Source organism: Bubalus kerabau, chromosome 5, assembly GCF_029407905.1.
Source record: "Bubalus kerabau isolate K-KA32 ecotype Philippines breed swamp buffalo chromosome 5, PCC_UOA_SB_1v2, whole genome shotgun sequence".
Classification (NCBI taxonomy): Eukaryota; Metazoa; Chordata; class Mammalia; order Artiodactyla; family Bovidae; genus Bubalus; species Bubalus kerabau.
In genome coordinates this window covers 6,344,126-6,370,938 of record NC_073628.1, presented here as the reverse complement: position 1 = coordinate 6,370,938, position 26,813 = coordinate 6,344,126, and the positions used below count along the sequence as shown (strand labels likewise).

Here is a 26,813-nt window from a genome sequence, read left to right as displayed (position 1 = left end):
GTGCTCCTAACGCAGGGCGCCTGGGTTCAATCCCTGGTCAGGGAACTAGATCCCACATACTGCAACTAAGAGTTAAAAGATCCCTCGTGCCGCAACTAAGATCCCAGGGCAGCCAAACAAACAAACATTCAAGTCTGGGGAGGCTCTTGGGACCCCTTCTTTTGCCTTTAGGCTCTGCCTCACCTGGTTCTTCTTCATGAGGAGCTGGACACTGGGCAGGTCCTTGCCATGTTCCATGGAGCTAGCCATGGGTAGCCGCTCTGTCACCCACAACTGGATGAGAAAGAGGAGGAGTCCGGAGGGCAAAGTAAGAGCCAGGGGTTGGCTGGGAAGGGGTTCCCGGTGGAAGGTTTTCCAGGGCTCTGGTTCTGGGGGCAAGGGGCCTAGAGGGTATCCCTGGGTGTTGCCAGAGGGTTGACTTCCAATGCCCAAGGGAAGAGACAACAGAGCCCTGCTGGCATCCACCCCCAGCACCCAGGAAGGAGACAGAAAGCCAAAGGCAGGGGGCCGTTTACCCCGATGCAGACTCTAACCCTGTCCCAGGTCCCGGAGACTCACGATCTCATCCTCCACGTCCCGGTGGAACTGGTGCTGCTCGCGGGAGGCCTGCAGGCGCCGGCAGCGCTCCTCCATGGGCTGGCACAAAGCCCTGAACTTCTCCTCCACTGCCCTCGAGGTCCTCTCCACCTCCCCCGCACCCTGGTCTTCCTGGGCCAGCGCTTTTGCCTGCGCCTGGATCGCCTCCACCTCCTTCTCTCGCACAGCCATCTCCCTTTCCAGCATCTGCCAACCGGAAGAGGAAGCAGATGTTAGCACCGTGCTTCCACCTTCAAAGTCAGCAGAGACACTAGTCTATATCAAGCTGATCATGAATTCTTATCCATACAGCTCAACCCAGGGAGAATATCTCTTCCTCGCCTACATCAATGGATTTCAAACTTCAATATATCTAAGAATCCAGGGGGTGTGCTATCTGTGCCAGTAATCAACTTATGGTCTCTTGGTCTTCTCCAATCCATCTCAGTTTCAAGTACACCTTTGCCCATTTTGAGTCTTGGAACCTAACCCTGTAAAGATTTTTCCTTGGTCCACTGGTGCAATACTAGGACTTGTCCATAGAGGGCGCTGGAGGGACACCACTATGAAAAGGCGAGGCATGGGCTTCTATTTATGGTTCCAGCCTGTTTTTCTTCTAGCTCCTACAGGAGACCTGGTGGCTCTTATCCTACACCAAGTTTTGCTGGCATCCCAGTGCCATGCCGTCCAGCCTTGGCCTGCCAGCTTCAGACCTCTCTGGTTTGTGATACCCCAGCAAATTTCTACGCCATCCAGCAGACCTGTGCCTTCTCCAACAAGGTCTGAAACTCAGCCTTGGGGTAGGGGGAGGGCATCTCAGTCCTTCCTGGGGACCCCCTCCCCAGTCCTAGGGACATAACTCTTCCCTACATTTGCTATTCCTGTATTCATTAGAGCAGGGGTCAGCAAACCCTGTCCCCTGCCTGTTTTTGTCAATAAAGTTTTATTGCCACACACCACACTATTCTTTTTTACACATCACCTGTGGCTGCTTTTACCCTACAAGGACAGAGTTGAACAGTTACGACAGGGACTGTTGCTGTTGTTCAATCACTAAGTCATGTCTGACTCTTTGCAACCCCATGGACTGCAGCACGCCAGGCTTCCCTGTCCTTCACCATCTCCAGGGTTTGCTCAAGTTCATGTCCACTGAGTCGGTGATGCCATCTAACCATCTCATCCGACAGAGACTGTATGACCCTTAAAACTCAAAATACTGGATTTGTTAGGATTTTTCCACATCTTAGAGAAAGCGGGATGAACTTTTTGGCCAACCCAATATCATTTGGCCATTTACAGAAAAGTTTTTTTCTGACCCTTGCTTTGGAGTACTTTTTACCCCATTGGGAGGTAACCGCCTTTTTATTAATTAAGAGTTCTTTCCCCTAAAATTTCCTTGTTCAAGTTAGAATGTGCTGTCCATCTCCCAACTTTACTCTGACTGACACACATTCCTAGAGATTCCAACACTGGTGAGCCATGGAAATTGCTTTGAGAGATGCCAGTTAAGACGTCTGTGAGGCCTGGGCACGGCCTCGTGAATCTCAGAGCTGCTGACTCCCATCTCCTCATTTCCCGCTCACCAGCCCCACCAAAGGCCCGCGGCGTACCTGCTGCTTCTTGAGCAGGATGTTGACGCTGGTGAGGTCCTTGCCGTAGTCGTCCGAGTGCAGCTGGGCCTGCAGGCTCTCCAGCCAGCTCTCCAGGGCAGAGCAGCTCTGGGCAAACAGCTCAGCTCGGTTGGCATCAAAGAGGCTGCGGGCTTTGGCCTGGGTGGTGGTCTCCAGCTCGTCCCAGCGCCGGTGCAGGTCCTCCAGCTTCTCCCACACCAGAGCCTTCAGCTCCGGCTTTTCCAGAGTCAGCTCCCGCCCTTCCTGGGTGTGCGACAAGGAAGGGGTCAGTGTCAGAATTAGATGCCACTGAACTTCACGGGCCAGTAGCAGAACGAGATCCAAAGGACAGCAGACACCTGAAGTGAGGGCAACCACACCAAGTTCTCGGGTGTTCTCCAAGCTTCCTGAACTTCCCTACCCTCGCTGCTGAGTAAACCCTCCGGGCTTCTTCAAGGCCAGAACTTATCTTGGTTCAGAGGCCATTGCACTCTCTCCTAATTGTGAGTTCCGGTGTCTCGTGGTGCTTGTGGTCCCCAGGGGCACACTGCACATGGTCGCGTGTCACTGGCCATCATTTCACGTTTCTCAGCTCATCACCCTTCACCGAGCGAGTCTCGCCTGGTTTCCCCACTCCCATCCTTTCTGCGTGGGGACTTTGGTTTCTGGGAAGGTGAGGCCAGCATGGTGTGGTCTGCATGCCAGGTGGCCTGGATGTGCCAAGGAGTTACTGCCCCCCAAAGCGGCCCTCAACCCGTGACAGGAAATTGGATGAATACCGGGCGTGCTTGCTTTGGCTGGGATAACTATGTCTGTTCCACATGGTCTCCCAGGTGTCCCATGAGGACTGAGCGCCAGGTGCCCCCTGGGGTCACCAGCATGGTAGTGGACCCTTTGCTGACCGCCTTCCCTTCTCCACCTCATCTCCCCACCCCCTACTGGCTTCCCTGGATCACCTCCCATGGAAGTGGCTTGCGCTGGAAGCCTTGCTACTAGGTAAACAGAACCGAGACACTGCCTTCAGGCCGTTTTCCATATGCTGCCAGGATGAAGAGCGCCAGAGCCAAGCTCAGCTGGGTAACTTCACACACCCTCAGCACAATGCTCTTGTGCAGTCCTTATGTGGTGATCTGGGTTTTTCATGTCCCAGCCCACTTTCACCCCCATAGCCCCTTCACACAGCCTGTGCTCCTGCCAAAAGGACTTGCATCTTTGCCCCCATATAGGTGCCCCATGTCCACATCCCTGGTTTCCGGTTTCTCTACCAAGAAACATCTTTCCCCCAACATCTCTGCCTGTACAAATTCTACCCATCCTTCATGAACTTCCCTGCAGGCTCCTGCTTCCAGGATTCCCACATCTCCTCTCTCCTTAGCTTATTGGGCTCTCTCTGATTACATTCCTCATGTTCTGCTTTGGGCTGAATTTAGCAGTTTATGTACATGTCTCAGATCCTGGCTCCAGCGTCATCCCTTGAGGGTGGAGCATGCAGTGGAATCACCTTTGTTCCCCATTCAGCGGCGAACAGCAGGCCTTGCACCAGGCCTAGCACCGAGTAAATATTTGCTGAACAAATGAAGAAACCAGATCCACACTGGTCTCTTCCTCTTCCCAACCGTCACGCCCTTGAGGGAAGGAAAGAGTCTTTTTATGTACCTTGCAGTACTTAGCAGAGCGCTGAGCACACAGGATGTTGTCCAGGAATACTCACTGAGTGGAAATTAAGTTTTACCTGTGCTCAGCTCTTGAAGAAGAGCTGGGTGTGGAGACCAAGTGCCAGGAAAGCAAGACTCTAAAGCACTGTTGACAAACTGTGGCCCAAGGGCCAAATCTGGCCCACCATTTGTCTTTATAAATAAAGTTTTATTGGAACTCAGCCACGCTCATTCATCTATGTATTCTCTTTGGCTGCTTTGTGACACTGGCAGAGTCAAGTAGTTGCAGCAGAAACTGTGTGGCCCATACAACCTAAAATATTTACTGCCTGCCCCTTTTACAGAAGTTTGCTGACCCTGTTGAAGAGTATCATCCTCTTCTGGACCAAGAATAGATATCATGCTGACCCAAACCTGCAGGCTGCGTGTGTGCTAAGTTGCATAGTAGTGTCTGACTCTTTGTGATCCTATGGACCACAGGCCATCCACTGTCCATGGGATTCTCCAGGCAAGACTACTGGAGGGGGTTGCTGTGCCCTCCTCCAGGGGATCTTCCTGACCCAGGGATGGAACCTGTGTCTCTCACGTCTCTTGCACTGGCAGGCGGATTCTTTATTACTAGTGCCACCTGGGAAGCCCGAGCTGCAGGCTGGCTCCCTGCTGATTTGTCCTTTTTCAAAGTTTTGGAGTCACTGGCCCATAGGCCTAAGACATTTGTCCTCTAGACCTTGGAGGTTTGGCTTCTAGGGCTCCACGATCTCTAAGCCCGATCCTGAAGCCAGGACCCTCCCCTGCACAGAGGCTGGGATGCTGACGGGAGGAGGCCCCGGACGCTCCCTTCTTGCTGCTGCCGTCCCCTCGCTCACCTTGTCCACCTTGTCCAGCCAGTCTTTGTTGGCGGCCAGCTCGGCCATGAACGCCTGGTGCTTCTGCCACTTGGTGTGCAGGTTGCGGGCCTCGTCGTAGGACACGTCCTGCGCTGTCAGCATCTTCTCATCAATCCAGAGCTTCAGCTGGACAGGGCAGCGAGCAGGGATGGAGGAGGGCGGAGAGCATTTCAGAGGGAGGGTAGTGTGAGGCTGGAAGGGGCGAGGGTGCATCGGGGGAGCTGGGGGACGTGGGGAGAAGCCAGGCAGGGGTTCACTTGCTCAGCTGACACTGCAGGGGCCTTATTCTAGGCTCAGAGAGCGAGAGTGCTGTGGGAAAGGGGTGGCCAGGCAGTGTCAGAGGTGACGCGGGGGCAGGGAGCTTCACCTCGTGACAGTCTTGTAAGAAGTGCTGCTGCTCTCGGTTGTCCCGAAGACGGCCCAAAAGCTGCTGCACTGCTTCTTGATTCTTCTTGTGTCTGTAATGACAGGCCTTTGTGGAGCCCTTGAACGTGCTCTGAAAGGGTTATGACCCTCTAATTCAGCAGTCCCCAACCTTTTTTGGCACCAGGGATTGTTTTTGTGAAAGACAATTTTTTTTCCATGGACCAGGGTGGGGGCGGGGGATGGTTTGGGAATGATTTAAACACGTTACATTTACTCTGCACTTTATTTCTATTATTAGTGCATTGCTGCACCTCAGATCATCAGGCATTAGATCCTGGAGGTTGGAAACCCCTGTTCTATCTAACCTAGATGCTTTTGGTCCTCCTCCTATGGGGACAATACCTTCCAGGAGAACCACGTGACAACCCAGGAATCCTGAGGTCCGGTATCTAGCTACCTTAGGGGCTTCATTTCACCCCAGTGTCGGGGAGGCAGAACTTCTCCACCCAGAAGCTCTGCAACCACTTGGTTCCTCCTTCTCTAGGTTTGGTCAGCTCCTGACCCCCGTCTGTGGGTCTGAGCGCCGTGTTCATCCTGTTTTCACTGGGTTCCCTTTAGGGCCCCCCACCTGCCCACCGTCCTCATGGTACCTCCTCTCCACCGAGTCTGCCTTCTCCTGGATCTTCTCGGCATGGACGTTGCCTTCCGACACCAGCTGGCGTCCAGCTTCCAGAAGACCACGGATCCGCTCACCGTTGGCCTCCATGGTGCTCATGAAGTCTTCCAGTTTTTTAATGGTGGCATCGGCGGCCTGGAGGGTCCCTGGCATCTCCGTGTGAGACAAGACATATTCCTGTGGGAGGGGAGACACTGAGCTCACTACCCAGCTTCCCAGAAGGAACCTTCGAAGGGCGGCCATCTGAGACACGGACGCCGCCCGGGGTGGGGCAGGAGACTCTGGCTCAGAGACAGAGGGATGGTGCTGATTATGTGGAAATCTCAGGTTAAAAGGGAGCTGGGCTGGAGTGCCTTCAATGCTCCAAATCCTGCCCCATCTTATTTATAGCTGCTGTTTACATTTCCTTAATAGTTATGACAAGCTAGGTTTTCTATTTCTTCTTATGTCAGTTTGGTCAAGTTACATTTACATCTCTCTCTTTTTTTTTTTCATTCCTTTTTTTTGGGGGGGGCCACACCTCATGGCATGTGGAACTTTCCTGACCAAGGATCAAACCTGTGCCCCTTGCAGCAAAAGTGCAGAGTCTTAACCACTGAACTGCCAGGGAAGTCCCTCACCCTTTTGGCCGTGTTCCCCCTGCTCATCCTGTTTGCTCAGCTATTCCACCTGCTGCCATTTCTCTCCCCATCCATCAGTCCTTCACATTCCCCTGACCCACTTCTTCCTGGTTGGGACGTTGCCCCCCGGTCTCTTACCTGACTGCTGAGAACGCCTTCGGCCTGGCGAGCATCCCGCAAGAAGCCCTGGAAACCATGGGCCTGGGCCAGGCGGCCTTGCCGGCTCTCCCACATGCGGCCCAGCTCCTCCCAGCCAGTTCCCAGTGCTTCCAGTCGCTGCCGCAGGAAGAGGCACTGGGGATCAGCCTGGTCCCGGGTCACCTCCTCACCCACAGCCCGCAGCTGGCTGTACTCGCTCCGGGCCCGTTCCACCTCTCCCCGCAGGGCTGCGTGTTGGGCCAGGAGGGCCTCAGCTTCAGGCAGGGTAGCCGGTCCTTCTTCAGAGGCCACGGAGGTCTGCGTGCGGCCAAGCCAGGCCTGGAAGTCATCCAAGCTGCGCAGGAAGTCCTGCAGCCGCCGCGCCTCGCCCAGCGACTCCTCTCGCCGCCGCATGGTGGCCCTGAGGTCCTCCCAGCCGGCCTGCACCTCTCCAAGCCGGGCGTTGATGGCAGGGGCTTGGGCAGGGTGGCCAGCAGCCAGGGCATTTGCCTCTCGGGTCAGTTCGCCCACCCGGGAGGCGATGGCCTCCAGGTCCCGCTCAGTGCCAGCCAGCTTGCGCTGCAGCGCCAGCACGCCAGCCAGGTCGTTACCCAGGCCCTGGGTGGACTCGATGACCTTGGTCTTTTCTCTCATCCAAGCTTGTGTCTCCGTGCACTCTAAGTGGTAGTTCTGGATGCTCAGGGCTGACGTCAGGGCTGCCTTCTTGCCGTCCGCCAGAGACCGAAACTGCTGCCACCTGAGGGCCGAGGGGGTGTCTGGAGTTGCTCAGCTTCCCTGCCCTTTCCAGGTATATTCTGCAGCCTCTTCCTGCTTCTCTCTCCCTTGATTTATGCTACCACCTGCTGTTTGCAAAGGCTGCTCCCCACTCGTCTGCCCTCAACTCCTTGTCTGCCCCCAGCCCAGGCCCAAGCCTCTTCAAACGACCTTTTTTTGGTGTTGCTGTTTAATCGCTGTCATGTCTGGCTCTTTGCGACGCTATGGACTGTAGCCTGCCAGGCTCCCCAGCCCATGGGACTTCCCAGGAAAGAATACCAGAGTGGGTTGCCATTTCCTTCTCCAGGGGATCTTCCTGACCCAGGGATCGAACCTGCATCTCCTGTATTGGCAGGTGAATTCTTTACCACTGAGCTGCCAGGGAAGCCCCAGGCAACCTTTAACCCATTTCCATCTCTTTCATCACCAGCCCCCTTCCCCTGGACTTCCAGATGGCTTTCTCTCCTCGTCTTTAGCCTCCATCTCATCCCTACCGACTCCCTTCCGGCTGCCATCCTGTCTGCTGCGTGTTTTCTCACCCCACCTGTGGTTGAGCTGCTTCTGGGTGTTGACAATGCTGTCCTTCCCTGGCGGGTTGGCCTTCAGCAACTGTTCTGCGATGTCATTCACGGCAGTAATTCGCGCAGCAAGTGCATTCATTTCGGGCTCCAGGGTCTCAAACCTGATGGGTGGAAGAGCTGGAGGTGAGCGGCAGGAGGCAGTGGTGCATTGGGCCACCTCCCTTAGGTGCCCAAGAGAACTCCTTTCTGTCAACATGAGGCTTATTTATAGGGGACTCTGCATCTCTTCCCTACATGGTTCACAGCATCTGTGGATCAGGGGGAGCCCCCACTCCCGCTAATCAACTAGAAAAACTGTCACCTCTAGAGCTGCTCAAAAACGTGGTGAAAATTAAAGGTCAGGAACAGCTGGACAACAAGTCAAACTAATCCCTAGCAGCAGACCTCACCCTTCAGCACAAGCTCCCTTATTCCTCCTGGGACTTACCCCTTAGCTGCCTACCTGGGTCCCACCTTACTAATATGTGTTTAAAGATGAACTGATCATGGCATCCGGTCCCATCACTTCATGGGACATAGATGGGGAAACAGTGGAAACAGTGTCAGACTTTATTTTGGGGGGCTCCAAAATCACTGCAGATGGTGACTGCAGCCATGAAATTAAAAGATGCTTACTCCTTGGAAGGAAAGTTATGACCAACCTAGATAGCATATTCAAAAGCAGAGACATTACTTTTCCAACAAAGGTCCGTCTAATCAAGGCTATGGTTTTTCCAGTGGTCATGTATGGATGTGAGAGTTGGACTGTGAAGAAAGCTGAGCACCTAAGAATTGATGCTTTTGAACTGTGGTGTTGGAGAAGACTCTTGAGAGTCCCTTGGACTGCAAGGAGATCCAACCAGTCCATTCTGAAGGAGATCAGCCCTGGGATTTCTTTGGAAGGAATGATGCTAAAGCTGAAACTCCAGTACTTTGGCCACCTCATGCGAAGAGTTGACTCATTGGAAAATACTCTGATGCTGGGAGGGATTGGGGGCAGGAGGAGAAGCGGACGACAGAGGATGAGATGGCTGGATGGCATCACTAACTCGTTGGGACGTGAGTCTGGGTGAACTCCGGGAGTTGGTGATGGACAGGGAGGCCTGGCGTTCTGCGATTCATGGGGTCGCAAAGAGTTGGACATGACTGAGCGACTGAACCGAACTGAACCGAGGACTAAAAAAAATTTAAGTGATAAATAAGTGAAGCATATCTTTTCCCAGAAACATTTCATATTTTCCTAGAGCAGATTCTGCAAATGGGTCAGACAGTAAATATTTTGGGGCTTTCCTGGTGGCTCAGATGGTAAGGAATCTGCCTGCAATGCGAGAGACCCAGCTTTGATCCCTGGGTCAGGAAGTAAATATTTTAGGTTTGGTGAACCATTTGATCTTTCTCACATGTATTCAGCCAGGCTGTTTTAATGCTAAGGCATCCTTAATGCATCCTTTAATGCTAAAGGATGATATGTAAATGAATGGGTATAGCCATGTTCCGATAAAGCTTTATTTACAAAAACAAGCAGAGGCTCGATTTGACACAGGGGTGGTACTTTCCTGACTCCTGTCATGGGATATCTTGAAAACAACAAGAAAAAAATATCTTTCATTATATTTTAAAAACCACCAGAAAATCTGACTACAGTTTGAGTAGTAGATGACATCAAGGAATTCCTAATTTTGTTTTATCTGATATGGTATTGTGGGTGGTTCTATGAGAAAAACATGCTTTCTAAATTTTAAGATTTCTTATTCTGTAAATAAAGCTACTTTATGAGAGATTAATCCGTGTCTCTGTCTAAAAGGCTTATAACTTCAAAGCCTTAGCTATTTTTAAGTCTCCACAGACAGTGATAAAACAATTTACTCATATCACAAACTTCTACGTTCCTGGAAAGTACAGAGGTGAAACATTCCCATTGGGGATTTGCTTTTGAAAAGGAAAATCAGTCTAACAGAGCATGATGCTGATGATTATTGAATCTGGCTGAGTCTGTTGAATAAGGTTTCTATTTCTGAGTATGTTTAACATTTTTCATTAAAACCAAAAACAGACGCCTGCTAAGACTCAAAGTGGGGTAGCAGGAGCAGGCGGGTTATGGCCGGACGTCACCCCACACGCTGGCTCCCAGTTCACAAGGCCAGTCTGGAGGCGGGGGTGGGGGGCAGGGGGCAGGGGGCAGGGCGCCTACCTCTGCTGCACGACCTCCAGGTCCTCCAGGCGCTCGGGCAGGGCGAGCCCGTTGAGCCACTGCTCCTTCTCCTCCACCCAGAGCCCGCAGGCCCCGGCCTCGCTGAGCATGGTGTAGAGGGCCAGGGCGGCCTCCAGGGCACGGGCACGCTCGCCCGCCCGGGCCCGCAGCTCCTCGTAGTGCCGCTGCAGGGCGGGCACGCGGCCCTGCACCTCGGGCGCGCGGCACAGCGCGAGCGGCAGGGCGACCGCCTGCTCCCTCAGTGCATCCAGCGTGGGCCGGTGGCCCCGGATCTCCTCCTCCAGGGCCCGGTGCTGCCGGGCCAGGGCCTGCGTGGAGAACTCGTCGTGCCCCAGCTCAGGGCTGGACACCAGGCGTAGCGCGTCCACCAGCCAGGCCTCCATGTCGTTGGCGTCCGCCTGGAACTGGTAGAGGCTGGCGGCCTGGGCGAGCCGCTGGGCCCGCTCCTCCGCCAGGGCTTCCAGCCGCTCCCACTGGGCTTGGAGCTCAGCGGTGCGGGCTGCTGCCTGGCCGGCCCCAGGGTGGCCCTCGGCCACTAACTTCTGGCCCTGCTCCAGGGTGAGCTTCAGGGGCCCCAGGCGGCCACTCATCTCGCCCCGCAGGGCGGTGTGCTTGTTGAGCAGGCGGAGGACGCCGGTCAGGTCCCGGCCGGTTTCTGCCGAGGCCAGGAGGTGCTGCTGTTCCCGCACCCAGGCCTCAGCCTCGCCCACCTCCCAGAGGAAGCGCCAGAGCCGCCGGGACTCTTCCAGCCGGGCCCTGCGAGCCGCTGCCAGTTCGCACAGCGACTCATAGCTCTTCTCCAGGGCAGCCACCCGCTCCGACACCAGCTGGGGGTCACAGGGTTTGTACTCTGCAAAGGTCACACCAGAGGGCCAAGAGCTGTGGCCCAGCCCTCCGCCTCCTGTGTGTGCCCCCCCAGTTCCAACCCCCCCACCCCACACTTCTCACTCTGCCACCCACCAACCACCCATCGCCTTTCCTGTCCCCAGGTTCTTCCCATCTTGCTGCTTTGGCTCTTACTGTCCTCCTTCCAGCCCCTCCCTTTCCCAGTCCCTTCCCCCGCTGTCACCTTTCCCGGGGTCGCAGAAGCGCAGTGCAGAGGCACTGACTGCCCGCACCCTCTCCGCCTGCACGGCGATGTCGGCTTCCACCAGCTCGTGCAGCTGCAGCAGGTCCTCCACTCCCGTCAGGTGTTTGCCCAGGTCCTGGGACTGCAGCCGGCCCTGTGGGGCACGCCGGGCATGTCGATGCCCGTCTGAGAGCTGCACAGTTCCCTGTGAGCCGAGGCTCTTGCCCTGCCCCACGCACGCACGCGCACACGCACACACACACACACACACACACACCCCTCGCCCTGTCTTCCAAGGATCAACCACACAACCTGACTCTTTGGGCAGCTCCACTTGATCGCACCCACGTGAGCAAGCCTGCTTCCGTCCGTCCGTCAGCCCTCACTCACACACATAGGGACCCCTGAGCTCTGTCCTGGCACCCTGGCCTCTGCACTCAACTCCCCTCCTGCGGAACGACTTTCTTACTAAATCCTGCTCCAGGAATCTCTGTGCTGACTCATTTTCTCAGCCCCAGAATTATCCCCACCCTCCTATGGTCGCGGCTCCATCCCCGGCCCCCCAGAAATCGTCATTGTCTCTCCTGGCCTATCCGCATCCCCATCTCTCGCCTGGATCACTGCAACAGCCTCGGACTGGTCTCTCAGCTCCCACTCTGGCTGCCCACAGCCCTTCTTCAAATAGCAGCCAAAGTGACATTTTAAAAAAATGTGAAAATGCAGAATCATGTCTCTCCCCCTTTTCAAAACCTTCTAAGCACCTTCAGTGCTCCACATTACTCTGAGTAACATCCAAACTCCTTGACCAGGCCTGTGTGCCTTAAGTGAGCTGGCTACTTCCTCTCTGACCTTATCCCCTGTGCCCCAGACCCCCGGCCCCTGTTCTTACTGTACCCGCGGTCCTCCCTTCTCATTGGAACGTGCCACGCATGAGCAGGCCCAGGGCCTTTCTGTTCCTTTGGCCTGGAACATTCTTTCCTCAGAGCTCCACTCTGCTCTCAGCTTAAAAGGCATTTTTCAGGGAGGCCTTCCTGGACCACTCCATCACATGGCCTGTTGCTGTTTCCTCATAGGTTTCACACCCAGCTGCTATATTGTTTACGGACGGGCCAAGGGTTTTATCATCAGTCTCCTCCCCCTGGAACGTGAGCCCCACGAGGACAGGGAGCAGTCTGCTTATCTGAACCGAGGACAGGGCCCCAAACTGGTGTACACTCTGCAAAGACCTGGCTGAGTAGCTGAGGGAACCTGCTCATCGCCATCCCCCCAGCACGGTCCTGACCATCTCTGCCCGACCGCAGCATCTGCGGGTACCTTCATCTCTTCCATCCAGTCCATGAGGTAGAGCAGGTCCTGGAACACCTTCTGCAGCTCCAAGTTGAGGAGAAGCCGCTCCCGCCGGGCGGCCACCATCTGCCGCAGGAAGTCCCAGAGCCGCGCTACGTTGTGCTGCCGCGCGGCGATGCGCTTGATGTCGTGGTAGCGCTCAGCGGCCAGCTCTGCGGCCACAGCGTCCACTGCCTGCACCCGGCCACTGTAGGCCACGATGTCCGTCTCGATGGCTTCGTGCTTCCGCACCGCTGCCTCCACGGCGGCCAGCTCCAGGCCGAAGTTGTCCTGGGGCAGGGCAGGGAGGGAGGTCTGGGGGCTGGGGGCCACCGCTCTGCTCACCCCTTGCCCGCCCTAGAGCACTTCTGCTGCACGACGCCAGCTCCAGGGGGTGGTTCTAGGCGTCCCATCTGTCCCACCCCATCCTGGCTCATCAGCCCTATTCCCGTTCAAGCCTCCAGTTCCCGGGTTCTTGGTCTGCTCATCTGAGTCATGGAGTTCTTGTTTCATTAGCTCCCCACACGGCAGGGCTCCTTATCCACCTCTGTCTCTCTAACTCCCCGTGTCTCCAGACCTGCCTGGGTGGGCCAGGAGCCCCCTGCGTCCTACCTGGGACACCAAACGCTGGTTCTCACTGAGCCAGGTCTCCCGCATGGCGGCCTTGCGGTCGAAGCGGGCGGCCAGCTGCTCCAGCTTCTCCTGGCGGATGAGCTCTGTGCGCAGGGCCAGCTCGCGCTCATGCTCGGCTTTCTCGAGCCGCTCCCAGGCCTGCGAGGTGGAGACCGTGGAGACCAGGTTAGCGCCCAGGGGCCAGGGCTCAGGAAGTGAGGGTGGGGAGGGCTGAGGGGGGTTGGGGGGGGCGCAGGGTGGGTCCCAGGGCAGCTCGGTCTAGTGGGTCTGTGGAATGCGATCAGATGCCTGTGCAGGGAAGTGTGAGGAGCCGGGCAGGTGGCCGCTGTGCCACAGAACCACGTGAGAAACACGTCTGCTGGGGACAGAGACGGGAGGGGCATGGGGACGAGTGGAAATCGCTGGGCTTGTCTGCGGTGGTGGGACTGGGGGGTGAAGCCTGTTAATCTTATGTTGTTTGTGAAAAAAAAAAAAAAAGAAATAAAAGTAGGGCCAGAGATCTGGGGACATGCTGAGCAAGATAAGGGACTGGGATCTAATTTGCGTAGAGAGACAGACAGAGGCAGAGGGGAGGATGTGCGGGACCGGGAGAGGTCATGGGAGTCCATGACCACGGGAGTTCCATGGGGGGCAGCCAGGCTGAGGGTTCAGGCACGGACAGGAGGGGCTGCGGCTGAGGGTGGGTCAACTGGGACACAGAAGGGAGGCTGTGGACCTTGTTGATGTCGGAGATGAGCCGGCCCTCGCGGGGCGTGTAGACCTTCTGGTTGTTGGCCCGCAGCTTGCTCTGGATGGTGAAGAGCAGCACTTCCAAGTTCCCTTTCTCGGTGAACCTGAGGCAGGAGGCCGAGTCGGGTCAGAGGCAAAGCCCTTGAGGGACCCGGGGTCTCTTTATGGTTCAAAATGAAGTGTCTCATGTTGCTTTTCTTCTCGGAAAAGCTTTGTGGGAAAGCGGGGAAGCCAGAAAATCCTGGCAAAATCCTCGTTTAAAAAGAACCTAATTTTATTTATTATTTTTTAAGGATTTACTTTAATTAATTTATTGGGCCATGCTGGACTCAGTTCTTTAGCTGTGGTGTTCGAACCCTTAGTTGTGGCATCTGGGATCCAGTTCCCTGACCAGGGATAGAACCAGGCCCCCAGCATTGGGACCACGAAGTCCTAGGACCACCAGGGAAGTCCCAAGAACCTAATTTTAAAACAAATGAAAACTACAGAGACGCAAGCACTGTCACCCTTGGGCAGGCAAGTCTGCAGATGGGATCATATGAGAACCATGACTAACATTTGTTGAGGACTCGCTGACCCTGCTTGTTGAGGCCCCGCTTTCAGGGCTTTGCACACATTAACTCTTAGTTCTCACTACATGCTCCCATAACCCTCATTTTCCCAATGAGAAAACCGAGGCACAGGCAGGCTAAATAAGATGCCCAATGCTCACCAGGGCTAGATGGCAGAGCTAAGATTTGAACTCAGGTACTCTGAACTTTGGTCGCTTAACCCTTTGCTCTCTGCTGTCTTCTATTATGTTCCATGGACGTCTTTTCAGGTCAATAAATACGTTTCTTCAATATTGTTTTCAGTGGCTGTCCCATGACTTATTTTTCTTTTACAAAGGTCACCTTCGTGAAAATCCTTGAAGCTACATTTTTGTTTAATGCCCAGAAGAGGACTTTCTGGGTCAAAGGGCACACCTCAAATCATTCCCCAGAAAGCACAGAAAGGGGTGTTTCTGGAATAATACTAGTTTTGGAGCCAAAACACGTTAACTCCGAAAGAGGTCACAAATAAAAAATCGAAGTTTTAGCATGTTCTGTGTAGAACTGCCCAACAGTCAAGCCACACTACAATAGTCAACTGCTAAAATACATAAATGATAAGAAGCTGTGCAGCGCGGAAGTGACAAGCCACACACCTGTGTTGCCAGCAATGACTGCCTGTCAGGTCCAATGCCCCATCCTTAAACTAGGATTGGGTTGTTGCAACACCCAGAGCAGTCTTATCTGAGCGGACTGCACCAGCGCCATGTACTATAGCAATCATTTCCATAGCATGATTTTGTGTAATGGATAATTTTTTTTTTTTTTAATTGCTTTGGTGCTGCTCCTGGCACTCTGAGCTGGGGGAATGAGCATCCACTGAATTTCTGTGCTGCCAAATTTCTGTCCCAAAAGGCCCCCCTAATTTAGGCTTCCTGTGTGTGAGCACAGCTCAGGGCAGGCCAGCCGAGGCTGGGTGAGGCCCAGGGACACCTACTTGGGTGGCTTTTCCACGGTGCGGTAGGAATTGAAGGACTGGAGCTGGTTCTGGACTCCGCTCAGGGAGTTGGCCAGCTGCCGGTCATTGAGGGTCACAATGGTCTGTTCGATCCACTGGAGCAGCTCAGAGGCCAGGGATTCATACTTCTCCACCAGGCGCTCTGCCTCCATGGCGTGGTCCAGCACCTGTGAGACCGTGATGTGGGGTCACCGGCCCAGTCCTCCCCTGCTCCTGCTTCAGGGGAACAGGACCCCAGGTCAGGCCTCCTCTGGACTGTATGCCCATCAACCCCATGCTGGAGTGTACCTTGCCAATTCTTTTGCCTTCCACGGCCAGGGCTTTCATCTTGGAGAAGTAGTGGTAGTAAGTAGCCACATAGGTAATAATTGATTTCTCATCTGGTTGGTCCACATTCACATCTGAGAAAAAGGATCACTCAGGTCAGACAAAGATTAGAATCCTGCCTCCCAGAAGTAGGCCCACAATCTGAATCACTTACTCCAGTCCCAATCCCAATCACTTACTCCCCTCCCAGCCCCACGAGGTTATCTCTCCAGCTCCCTTCAGAGGAAAAATGACAGATTAACCATTTAGACTAAAAGGGCATGAAAAGCTAACTTTTTTCCTCTAAGAAACAAGCAGAGAATAAAACCCAGATGCCCAAAGAGGCTTTTACCCAGTTTTCCCAATGGGGAGACCAAAAGGAGTTGCTTGGAGGAAGAGAGACAAGAAACAGCATTCCTACTTGGGGATGGATTGTGGGCTTGTGGGCTGGAAAAATGTCCAAGAAGTCATCCAGTTTAGGGGCACCAAGACAGAAGGCACGAATGAAGCCTGGGATGTCCAGAGGGATGGACCCAGGGAGCCCTGGGAGCAGGGACAGAGGCCAGTTCTCAGGGCCATCTCAGGACACAGGCATGGCTATTTCTTCTTTTTTAATTAAAAAAAATTATTTTTGGCTGCACCTCACAGCATGCGGAGCTTCCCTGATCAGGGGTCGAACCCTCACCCTCTGCAATAGAAGAAGAACCTTAACCACTGGACCACCAGGAAAGCCCCCAGCATGGCTATTTCTGACCCCACTCTCAAAGGTCAGTTGTGGGCCCAGGACGTGAGTGTCCTTCAAGCCACACTAGCGTCTACCTCGAGGACACCAAGGCTGACTATGACTTGAAATCCCCAGGTTCTCTTAATTAGGCCAGATTGTATCCTACCTCCAGGGAAGACTATGAGACTAGAAGCCCTCCTGACCACCTTGGCCAACCCACAGACAGGTGGGAGCTGTGGAAATCACCTCAGAAAGTTACAGGGCACTAAGTTTTACCTCCACGTTCTTTATCATCACTATGCTTCTCAAATGCTCTCCAAGGAACCTTGTGTTTGGCCTGCTTCGATCATTGTTAAGCTGATATTTGTCATTTTGGACTAAGAGGGCATGGGAAAAGGGGCTACTGGTGGGATGGAAAACAGGGAGAAAACAACCAAGTCCCAAATTTGCCCAGGGAACCTCAGAAGGAGCATTTCCAGCAAGGAAATACTGGAAATTTCCTTGGCCCTTCTGTCCTGCTCTTTTCTGTACCATGACTGTTCTCCGCTCTCCCAGGGAGGCAGCTCAGGAAACAGGCTCTAGAGCTAGGCTGCCTGAATTCAAATCTCAGCTCCTTCAGCAGTGTGACCTTGGGGGAGTCACATAACCTTTACAGAACCCTGTCTTTTCTTCCATAAATGGTGTAATGATGAAACTGATTCCAAAGAGGGGTGTTGTGAGAATTCAGTTAGTTAAAGCATGTCAAGTAGGTTGTACTAGTGGTAAAGAACACGCCTGCAGATGGAGGAGATTTAAGAGAGGTGGGTTTGATCCCTGGGTCAGGAAGATCCCCTGGAGGAGGAAATGGCAACCCACTCCAGTATTCTTGCCTGGAGAATCCCCATGGACAGAAGAGCCTGGTGGGCTACAGTCCATAGGGTCGCAAAGAGTCGGACACGACTGAAGTGGCTTAGCACGCAAGCGCAATGTCAGGTACAGAACAAAGCCCCGTGGCCATTCCCAGTCTCATGGGCATTAGGTCAGAACCATAGGGACCAACCAGCAAGGTCAACTGACCATAATATCAGTGCTTGGTGAGATCTCAAGGTCACAGAGCTTAATTTAGAACCCTAGAATTTTGGGGCCCTTAGAGACCTTGTAGACTAAGATTAATGTTTTGGCCACCCCATGCGGCATTGCAGGATCTTAATTCTTCATGCCCCTTGCGTTGGGAGTGTGGAGTCTTAACTGCTGGACTGCCAGGAAAGTCCTTCTTTTATTTTTTTTTTTTAATATTCTCATTTTAGAGGTGAGGAAACTGAGCCACAGAGAGGCCAAGCAACCAGCTCTGTGTTACAGAGCTGCTTCATGGAGGGCTGGGATAGAACCAAACCCCACACAGGGCTGCCTTTCTTCCTACACTGAAATAGAATTTTTATGCCATAAAATTCACCGTTTTAAAGTATACCATTCTGTGGATTTTTGTATATTCACAAGGTTGTGCAACCATCACCGTGATCTAATTCCAGATCATTTCCATCACCCCCCTCAAAGAAACCAGGTAAACCACCAGCAGGGACTTCCGTTCTCCCCGCCCTCAGCTCTTGGCATCCGTCATCCACCTTCTGTCTCTAGCCCACAGCCGCTCTTTCACATAGCTCTGTCCCACCTTCAGGATCCAGCAGCTTCGTAAGTCCCAGCTCCTTCTCAGCCAGATTGAAGGCATTCTGCAGATTGTAGTGTGCATTACACTTCTTCAGGGACTCGAAATCCAGCAGGTCTGGCCTGGGTGGGGAGGGAATAGAGAAGGAATCAAGGGCACATGAGAGCCTAAAGGGGAAAAGGAAAGCCACCCCATCTTGATCCCTAAGTTCCCAAGCCCCCCACGCCCACTGCACCTCCCCGCCTCGACTTCCCATCGCAAGACCTCTGTGCAGGAAGCGCCCCCACATTCTGGGCTCTTCTCTGAACATTCACGCCTCCTGACTGCCGTGGAGCTCAGCTTGTCTCACTGCTTTGTCTACGTGTGTGTGCGGGCCCCTGGGTCATCAACCCATCCAGCAGCTCAGACAGGATGGCCGACCCCCTTCTTCTCACCGGTGTTTATGCACGATGGCGTTGAAGGCCAGCCCATCTCTCCAGCTGGTGGTGAAGTTGTTCACGTTGACATTGGGGTACCTATAAACAGAGGCCGGGATAGACAGTGAGTAGGCCTCCAGGATGGATCCGCAGCTCATAGTTCCTGGGCCCCCATCCTTCCTTCCTACGGCACAGCCTTGGTGCGTCCAGCCCTCCAAGGCCATGTTCTCTGGCAGCCTCACCCAGCAGTCTTCATCTGGCACCAGAGTAGCAAGGCATCCTTGGCTGACTTCTTCTCCTTGTTGTCTTCTGTTTCCACACTTATGTCTTGGATCTAAGAGGGAAGGAAGAAAGGAAGGCCCTCACTTCCTGAACAGCTTCCTTTCTGATAGCTCCTGGAGTTATCAGAGATGCTCAGTTATCAGAGATGTCCTGGAGTTATCAGAGATGCTCAGAAGCTCCTTAGACTCCTCAATTAGGGGCCTAGGGATACAGCCTAGGGCCTTTCTTCTCGGACTAATGACCACAGAACTCCAGGTCAAAAGGATTTGAGGCAGCAGAAAGGGGTGGGAATTCAGAAGAGAAAGTGCCTTGAAGGCAAAGATGCTGGTTCTTGCTGAGGGGAAAACTACAGGTGGAGAAGTGAACATTTCCTGAGAGCTGGGCTTCAAAGGTGAAGCTGACGGAGCTCTGCTTAGGGCTGGAAGGAGCAGGGAGTTACACTCAGGGTGTAAGCAGGTGATCAGGAGAGCTGTGATGGCATTAGGACCCTGGACTGGCGATGCTCAGAGCATAAGGAGGAGCTGGGTGGCTATTCTTTTGAGGGAGGCGAGCAGAGTTTGAGGTAGAGGAGTGGACTGGTAACCAGACCCTAAATGCAGTTCTAACACTCTCTGTGGTTTTTTGTGCCCCCAAATGTGGTCCTCTAGTGGACCAGGCAATGGCACCCCACTCCAGTCCTCTTGCCTGGGAAATCCCCTGGGCGGACGAGCCTGGTAGGCTGCAGTCCATGGGGTCGCTAAGAGTCGGACACGACTGAGTGACTTCACTTTTACTTTTCACTTCACGCATTGGAGAAGAAAATGGCAACCCACTCCAGTGTTCTTGCCTGGAGAATCCCAGGGACGGGGGAGCCTGGTGGGCTGCCATCTATGGGGTCGCAGAGTCGGACACGACTGAAGCGACTTAGCAGCAGCAGCAGCAGCAGCAGCGGACCAGGCCACAGGGAATTTGCCATAGCAGTTTGAAAACATCCACGCTGGCCTCTGTCCTGTTTAATGATGAGGGTCCCCTGCCCCAGTGTGTGAGGTTCTGGGCCCCCCATGTGTGCAGTGACCATGGGAGATGCTGCACTGGTGTGCAGGGCACACGCCAGTTGACACCATGCGGGTACCTGGAATCGAAGGATGATGGTCCACACCAGCCCAAGGGTCAGGCGGTGGTTCCCGTCCACGATGTCATGTGAGCCCATGTTTTCCAAATGCACTTTTTGCTCCTTCAGGAACTGCAGCGCCTTGTCCACATTCTCCAGGCAGTGGATCCGCATGCGGCCCTTCGTGGGCTTTGGCTATGGAGGGAGGGGACACAAAGCCGTGGGCCTGTGGGCCTCCTCCTCCTCCTTCCCTCCTAGCTTTCCCGGGGCCCTGCTTCCTACGGCTTCCCCATGACCTCCCTCAGGAACACAGCCATTGCCCGGGGAAGCTAAAGCTGGTTGCAGATGAGGCTTGGAGCAGATTAAGATTCCCAAGGGAATTAATTGCACCCAGAGTGAGTGGGGAAAAAAATGTTTTCAATGGGGCCACTGTTCCTGTCTCCATGAAGCAATGTTCCTGGTTTAATCCACACAGCAAAGCCTCTCAAACTGAAACCATCCTCTGAGCAGAAGGCAGCCACTGCTTTCTGCTCCGTGGTGTCACTCTTCTCGCTCAGGGCCACCCCCAGGGCTTGTCCCCCTGGCCACTGTCTCTCAGGCCACCTCCTCCCTGGCGACCCCAGCTCACCAGCGTCTCCCCTGAGAGCACCTCGAGGAGCCTCAGGAGGTTCCGTCCATCCCTGAGGTCGCTGTACAGGTCTCCCACCCGGCACGTCACGCGGGCCAGGTGCGAGTTGACCCACTTGGTGAAGGTTTTCTTCTGCACAGCTTCTCGCTCATCTATGGCGGCAACATGGGGTCATTTCTGCCCTTCAAGAACCGGGTGCCTGCTTCTAAACATCAGTTGGTGGGGTTGGGGAAGTGAAGTCTGGGGAGGAGGAAGGGAAGGAATATGGCCGAGGGGAAAACCCATAACTCGAAAAGTTGGGAAATAAATTGGAATGAGTTCACGAGCAGGGTCAAGAACAAAAATGAGAGACAGAGAGACAGAAAACAGGCTTTGAGAAGGAAGGATGAAAGAAATTACAGCAGGGGACATGCAGGGAAGGTCTGGGATCACTGCTCTGCTATGTATCAGTGGTGAAATCCTGTTGTTTCATCCATTAAGGCCTCACTTTCCTCATCTGTAAAATGGGCACATTACTTTCTCTTTCAACAAGTCATGGTGTTGACTGAGACACTGCGTGTAAGATGCTGCACGAAATGTCTCCTGGATGAGTTACTGTTATTCAGGCATGATCTAACCCGAAGGAAAGAGTAAGAGTTGCTCTGGTCGGTCCAGCAGGAGCTATGGCTGTTCCCATTTGGTAGTGGGCAAAGGAGAGGGTATGGACTTCAATTACAGCAGCAGCTCTTCCAAGTGGTCATTAGAAGGATGTGACACTATAGAGCCTGCGGGTCTCCTGAGTCAGCTTGCCCTCCTTGGATAATTTAAAGAAAAGACAGGCTCCTCTATTTCTGGGCTGGTTCATTCAACTGGTTGCAAGAGGATCCTGTCCCAGGACACCAACATTCCAAAGTCAAGAGTGAATACATCATCGTGGAAGTTGGAAACAGGTAAAAAGTGAACCCGGGAAACACAGGGTGGGGCAGGGGAAAGCCAGGCAGAGTTCAGTGCCAATCTCACAAAAAGTGATGAGATGCCCACTGCCTGTCCACAGGGGGAGCTGCTGCTGAGAGACGGGATGCTGTTACATTTCCCAGAAAAACAAAAACTGAAATTATTATAAATGACATAGAGAATACCACTGACCCTGACACATTGGAGATGTTTACAAAGGTTTGTTGAATTGGACAGGAGCGTTAAGCCTTGGACCTGACATTTTTGTAGTCTGGGTTTCAGTATATGAGGACATTCTACTCTTGCCTCATTATTTATGGTAATATCCATGACTGATAAATTAATTTCTTCCAGTAAAAAAAAAAGAAAAAATACAAATGACAAAGTGAGGGAAGAGGCTCAGTCCATTGGAAGTTGCTCTGGCCACTGGGATTTCCTCATGTTCCCCCTGGAGAGGCCCAGTGCAAGGACCCAACCCAAGTGGCCAGGGCTGAAGAGTCACTTGTCTTTTCTTAGCACCAGCATCTCAGAAACCGAAAAGACTCACCCCTTAATCTTACATTCCTATGCACCTCACCCATAAAACACAGCGACACACCCATGTCTGTTCCTGTCTTTCTTACCTCCAACAGGGGACCTGGGACAACCTCAGGGTCCTACCAAGTGCTCAGAGGGCCTGATGCCCTGTGGGCCTCCTCTTAGGATCCACAGGCCCTGTGGGAGCCAGGGACCACCTGATCACCAGCCATGACTGGATCCAGGGAGTCTGCCCTCATGCCAGACACACGAGGCTGAGGCCATTTTGGCTCACAGGCAGCATAAAAGGGGGAAGATGTGGAAACAGGGGGCAGCTAGGAAAAAAAAAATGTGCAAAGCCGACCACCAGAGACAGAGCGTAACTTTACCAGGTGTTCAAAACATCTGCAGGCACACAGACACCGCGGGCCCCAGGAGAAACACACCGGCCTATGCGTGTTAGAGTGAACACAGCCGCCTCAGATCCATACTTGAGCCCGTCTGCACCAGATCCCTTTGACACACTCCCCGGTTTCTACACACTCAAACACCCATTCAGAAATCCAGGGCAGCAAAACGCCCTGGGCCCCTCCCCCGTTGGTTCAGTCCCCTGCCTCCTTCCCGGACCACCCCGGCAGGCGCGTCCTCCCCAACCCCCGAGAGTCTCAGGGAGACCGGACCGCGCCTCCGCGCTCCGCGCCCCCGAAGACACACGCCCAGCGGGGCACCGCCGCCACGCCAGAGGGTCCAAGCCTCTCCGGCTCTGTCAGCGTCCGCAGATTTCCCGGCCACTTGTAATTATTCCCCCGGCACTTTGTCTCCCAACACAAACCGTCTGAATCACAGAAGATGCTCCCCCCACCCCGGGGGCCTGGCTCCGGCTCCTCTCCCACGCCCCCAGCCGCTCTCTCCGCAGGGGCCCCCTCTCCGGGCGGCTCCAGCCGTGGCCCCCGCCCCCCGAGCCCTCCTCTCGGAGCCCACCACCCCACCCCCGGAGCCCACCTTGAAGCTGCTTGAAGCGTCCCTCCAGCACGCTGGCGTACTGAGCCGGGTTGATGAAGGCAGCGGGCGAGAGCAGGAGCCCCCCGGGGTTCTGAGCCCCCTCCACCGCCTCACAGTAAAACTCGCCGGCCCCGTTCAGGCCGTACCCGGGCGCCCTGCCCACCCCGTGCCCATTCATGGTGCCGCTGCCTCTCGATCGCCCGCGGCCCAGAGTCCATGCTCTGCCCGCGCCGGGGCGGGGCGTCGAGGATCCGCTTCCCCGCGAACCGGGGGTCCCGGCTAGCAGGACGTGTGGCCCGAGGGCGGTGGAAGTTTCGAGGAGTTGGGTGAAAAAGGAGCGGCGGGAGGTCCGAGCCCCCGAGCGCTCCGGCACCCGTCGGCAGAGCGCACCTGGTGCGGCGAGAGGAGACGGAGGCAGCTCCAGACAAACAGGTCGGACAGTGACGGGGGAGGGGCGGGGCGGAGCCGGCCGGCTGGGGCAGGGCCGGGCCCCCGGGCCGGAGGAGGGAACCGCCAGCGCACTGGAGACCTGCCGGTCTGGCCTGGAGTTGCCTCGGAGTGCACCAGACCCGAGAGGGCCGGTCCCCCCCGCATCCCTCGCCTCCCCCGCGCCCCAGGTCAAGTCCTGCTTCCGAAGGTTTGCAGGTGTGTTGAGGATGCCCCCTGGCTGTGACTCTGGGAGGTCCCGCTCAGGACGTGGGCTTTGATCCCCAGCTCCGAGAGCCCCGAGAAAGAGAAATCCTGGGAAGGGCCAAGCCAGCTCAGTACTAGCCAGGCACGGGGCTATACTAGTTGCTCACATTCCTTCATTTGTGAAATAGATGGTGTTATCTTCCTCCCTTGTTTGTCATTCTCACCTCCAGTTCCAGATCCTTCCCTGCCCTGGGGCCCATCAGGCCCCCAGTACACCCACAGCTGGGCACATCTACCTGACTCCCTTCCCACTTAAATATATATATATAGCGACCCCATGGACTGCAGCTTACCAGGCTTCTCTGTCCATGGGATTTTCCAGGCAAGGGTACTGGAGTGGGGTGCCATTGCCTTCTTTCTCTCTCTCTCTCTCTCTCTCTCTCTCTATATATATATATATATATATATATTTGGCTGCTCTGGGTCTTAGTTACTGCAGTGGGATCTTGAGTTGTGGCATGGGGATCTTGTTCCCTGATGAGGGATTGAACCCAGGCCCCCCGACTCTTCCTTGGGAGAGCCAGGTTCTCCCTGGTTCTCCCCCTTGGGAGAGCAGAGTCTTAGCCACTGGACCACCAGGGAAGCCTTCCCGTCCCACCTTTCTATGGGCTTCAGCCCTTATCACTTACAGCGCACTCCTGTCCCCTCCCATCCTCCTTCATTCAGTATTTTCTGGCACCTGCTGGTGCAAGGTGCAGGGCTGGGTAAAGCCCATACAGCAAGGCCTCCTCAGAAGAGCCCAGTTTAGTGGTACAGATAAACGACTACCGTCACCCTGGGTTGGCATGCGTTGAGCACACATCGAAATAGTCCTGGGTATCACACTCATGTGCACACAGCTGTCATGACATTCTAGAGGCTACTCCTACCCAAAATCAGGGTACCAAGGTACCCCAAAGACTTAGTATTCTCTATGACCCACGTCTTCTGCCTTCGCTCAGCGATAGAAACAGTGATATGAGTGTTTCACAAGCCTGAGTGTAGCCCTAACCAGAAGGACAGGGGAGCACAGGAGAAAATGATGAGGGATTCCCAGAAGTAATGGCCACCACGTAGGGGCTCCTCAGACTCATGTTGGGCTGGCTGAAAAGAATTACCCGAAGAGCTTGAAACCCAGATTTCTGGACCATAGGTCCAAAGACTCTAATTCATTGTTTCCAGAAAGAGGTTTGAGAACCTGTATTTGTGAAAATATCCCTGAGTGATCCTGTCAAAAGTGCAGCCAAGGTTGGGAACCTGCCCCCCCCGCAGTGTCTCCCTTCATCCAGGAGGCCACCCCAACCACGCTGGGAGCACTGCCTCTCGGGGAGGAGTAGCTGTGACCTCTTCCACTGCACTGGGCTGGGAGGCCAGCAGGTCAGTGGAAAAGATGAGGGTGGCGTGGAGGAGGGAAACCATACAGGGTGGGTGGCCTTGGGGTGTGTGGGTGACTCAGCCCCACGCCAGCCGCCGCTGGTGTCAGCTGGCAGCTGCACTCTTGTTGCCATGGCAACTCCTCCCCAGAACGCAGGGAGGCCGTCGAACGGGTTTGCTGGTGCTCAGAGGAGCTTGAAGGGGAGAACCCAGGCCATAGGGGAAGGCAGGGGCTGAGGTGGGTGGAGAGCAACCCAGGAGGATGGGCGGTAGAAACCAGCGGTGGGTGGAAGGAACCTGCTTCAGGGAACGGGTAGATGAACTAAGGGGAGGAACAGGCGGCAGGCAGGTGGAAGGAACAGGTGGGGAGGGAGAGGAGCGGCTACTGAACAGGGAGGGGGAACAGGTGTGAGAGATGACAGTGAGAATCAAGGAAGACAGGAGAGGATGAAAGGGAGGGAGAGGTGGGTGGAAATAGAACAGCAAGACTAAGAATGCAAAAGAATTAAGGAACGTGACCCAGGACCAGGGGCCAGGCAGTCAGCTGAGCGCAGAGCGGAGCATGGCTGAGTCTCAGCATCAGCACAGCTTCTTCCTGCTGGGGGGAAGGAAGCTGGGGCACTTTGTGGATTGCATGTGATTTGTTCTTGAGGCTGGCATTGCGGACTAGGGCTTGGTAGAGTGATCTGGATTTCCCACTCTAGTGCAGTAGCTTAGAAAGAGCGTCGGTCTTCCCATGAAGTCGAAGGACTCTTCAAGACAAGCTTCCCTCCCCGGCATCCTCAACATTTCCCCCGGCCCTCCCCTGACCTCACCTGCCAGGGCCTTAATTCGGGACCTCTCAAAGAGGCGGGCCGAGCTGCTGTCATTGTCCCAGTCCGAGTCCGGCAGGTCCCAGCGGTTGTTGATGTCACTGTACTGGCCCTGGATCTCCAAGCTGTCAAAGTCTGTGGGCGACAGGGTGCTGCTCATGGTGGTGGGTGGCCTCCTGCTCCTGCAAGGGGAAATGGGGCCGGTAAGGGGCATCTCGAAGCCACTGAGCCCACAACTCAACATGTCTTCCTCTCCTCCTGCCCTAGATCTGCTCCACTCTACTGATGACCAAAGACTGTGGTTGCTTTCTTTGCCAGTGGAAATCATCCCCCGGTGGGAGAGGAGAAGCCATGGTGGAGAAGCTGAGAGACAGGAACACAACAGACACATATGGAGTGAGGTCGGAAGGCGGCGGTGTCTCAGAGTGACATAGTGGAGACAAAGGGCTCCGGAGCCTCAGGCCAGAGACGGGCAGGAGGCAGGGAGCTGAAGGTGGCGATGGCCATCGGGGTGGCTCTGGACAGCAGTGTGTAAACTCCAGGGCAATGCGAGAAGCAGGCCTGGGACCCCATGGGCAATAGTGAGTACAAGCCAGAGTCCTTTCATTCCTGGTTCCACAAACTGTTCAGAGCCCTGCACCTCCCCTACTGCCTCCCACAAGGTGGCTTCCTGTACCCTGGAACCGATTTAAGATGGAAAGACCCAGATCCTGCTCTCAGGCCAAGATGCGTCTATGACACACCAGGAAGCCTGATGCGCTGCTAGCAAGTATGGATACAGAGCCCAGGAGTTTGACGGAGGACACAGTATGGTTCTCTCGCCCGGTTTCTTTCTTTTGTTTGGGACAGAGAATACTTAATAGGTGCTCGATGAATATCAGTTGTGATATGTGTCCTCGTCACTTACATGCATCACCTCACTGCAACCCTCTGTGGGGCAAGGGAGCACTATCATCCCTATTTCATAGATGAGGAGGTTGCTCCGTAAAAGTTAAACCAGGGTTCAAGGTCACTGGAAGGAGTAGAGTTAGGTTTTG

General features: G+C 54.6%; 1 protein-coding gene across 1 annotated transcript in view; it reads right to left on the bottom strand.

Moving 5' to 3' along the window:
* The window catches only part of SPTBN2 (spectrin beta, non-erythrocytic 2), a 33,637-nt gene extending 7,579 nt beyond the window's left edge, over window positions 1-26,058 (bottom strand). Inside the window, exons 1-21 of the mRNA XM_055583700.1 lie at window positions 25,780-26,058; window positions 20,468-20,619; window positions 19,861-20,034; window positions 18,710-18,801; window positions 18,486-18,566; window positions 18,058-18,173; window positions 15,668-15,780; window positions 15,359-15,546; window positions 13,818-13,935; window positions 13,082-13,240; window positions 12,458-12,760; window positions 11,144-11,297; window positions 10,054-10,924; window positions 7,847-7,984; window positions 6,529-7,285; window positions 5,745-5,947; window positions 5,096-5,186; window positions 4,708-4,854; window positions 2,187-2,450; window positions 559-783; window positions 184-273 (exon numbers count right to left, since the gene is read on the bottom strand). Coding sequence (XP_055439675.1) covers window positions 184-273; window positions 559-783; window positions 2,187-2,450; window positions 4,708-4,854; window positions 5,096-5,186; window positions 5,745-5,947; window positions 6,529-7,285; window positions 7,847-7,984; window positions 10,054-10,924; window positions 11,144-11,297; window positions 12,458-12,760; window positions 13,082-13,240; window positions 13,818-13,935; window positions 15,359-15,546; window positions 15,668-15,780; window positions 18,058-18,173; window positions 18,486-18,566; window positions 18,710-18,801; window positions 19,861-20,034; window positions 20,468-20,619; window positions 25,780-26,020 — 4,677 coding nt within the window. The 5' untranslated portion in view covers window positions 26,021-26,058. The remainder of the gene's footprint in view (window positions 1-183; window positions 274-558; window positions 784-2,186; window positions 2,451-4,707; window positions 4,855-5,095; window positions 5,187-5,744; window positions 5,948-6,528; window positions 7,286-7,846; window positions 7,985-10,053; window positions 10,925-11,143; window positions 11,298-12,457; window positions 12,761-13,081; window positions 13,241-13,817; window positions 13,936-15,358; window positions 15,547-15,667; window positions 15,781-18,057; window positions 18,174-18,485; window positions 18,567-18,709; window positions 18,802-19,860; window positions 20,035-20,467; window positions 20,620-25,779) is intronic.
* Window positions 26,059-26,813: the final 755 nt, after the last annotated feature.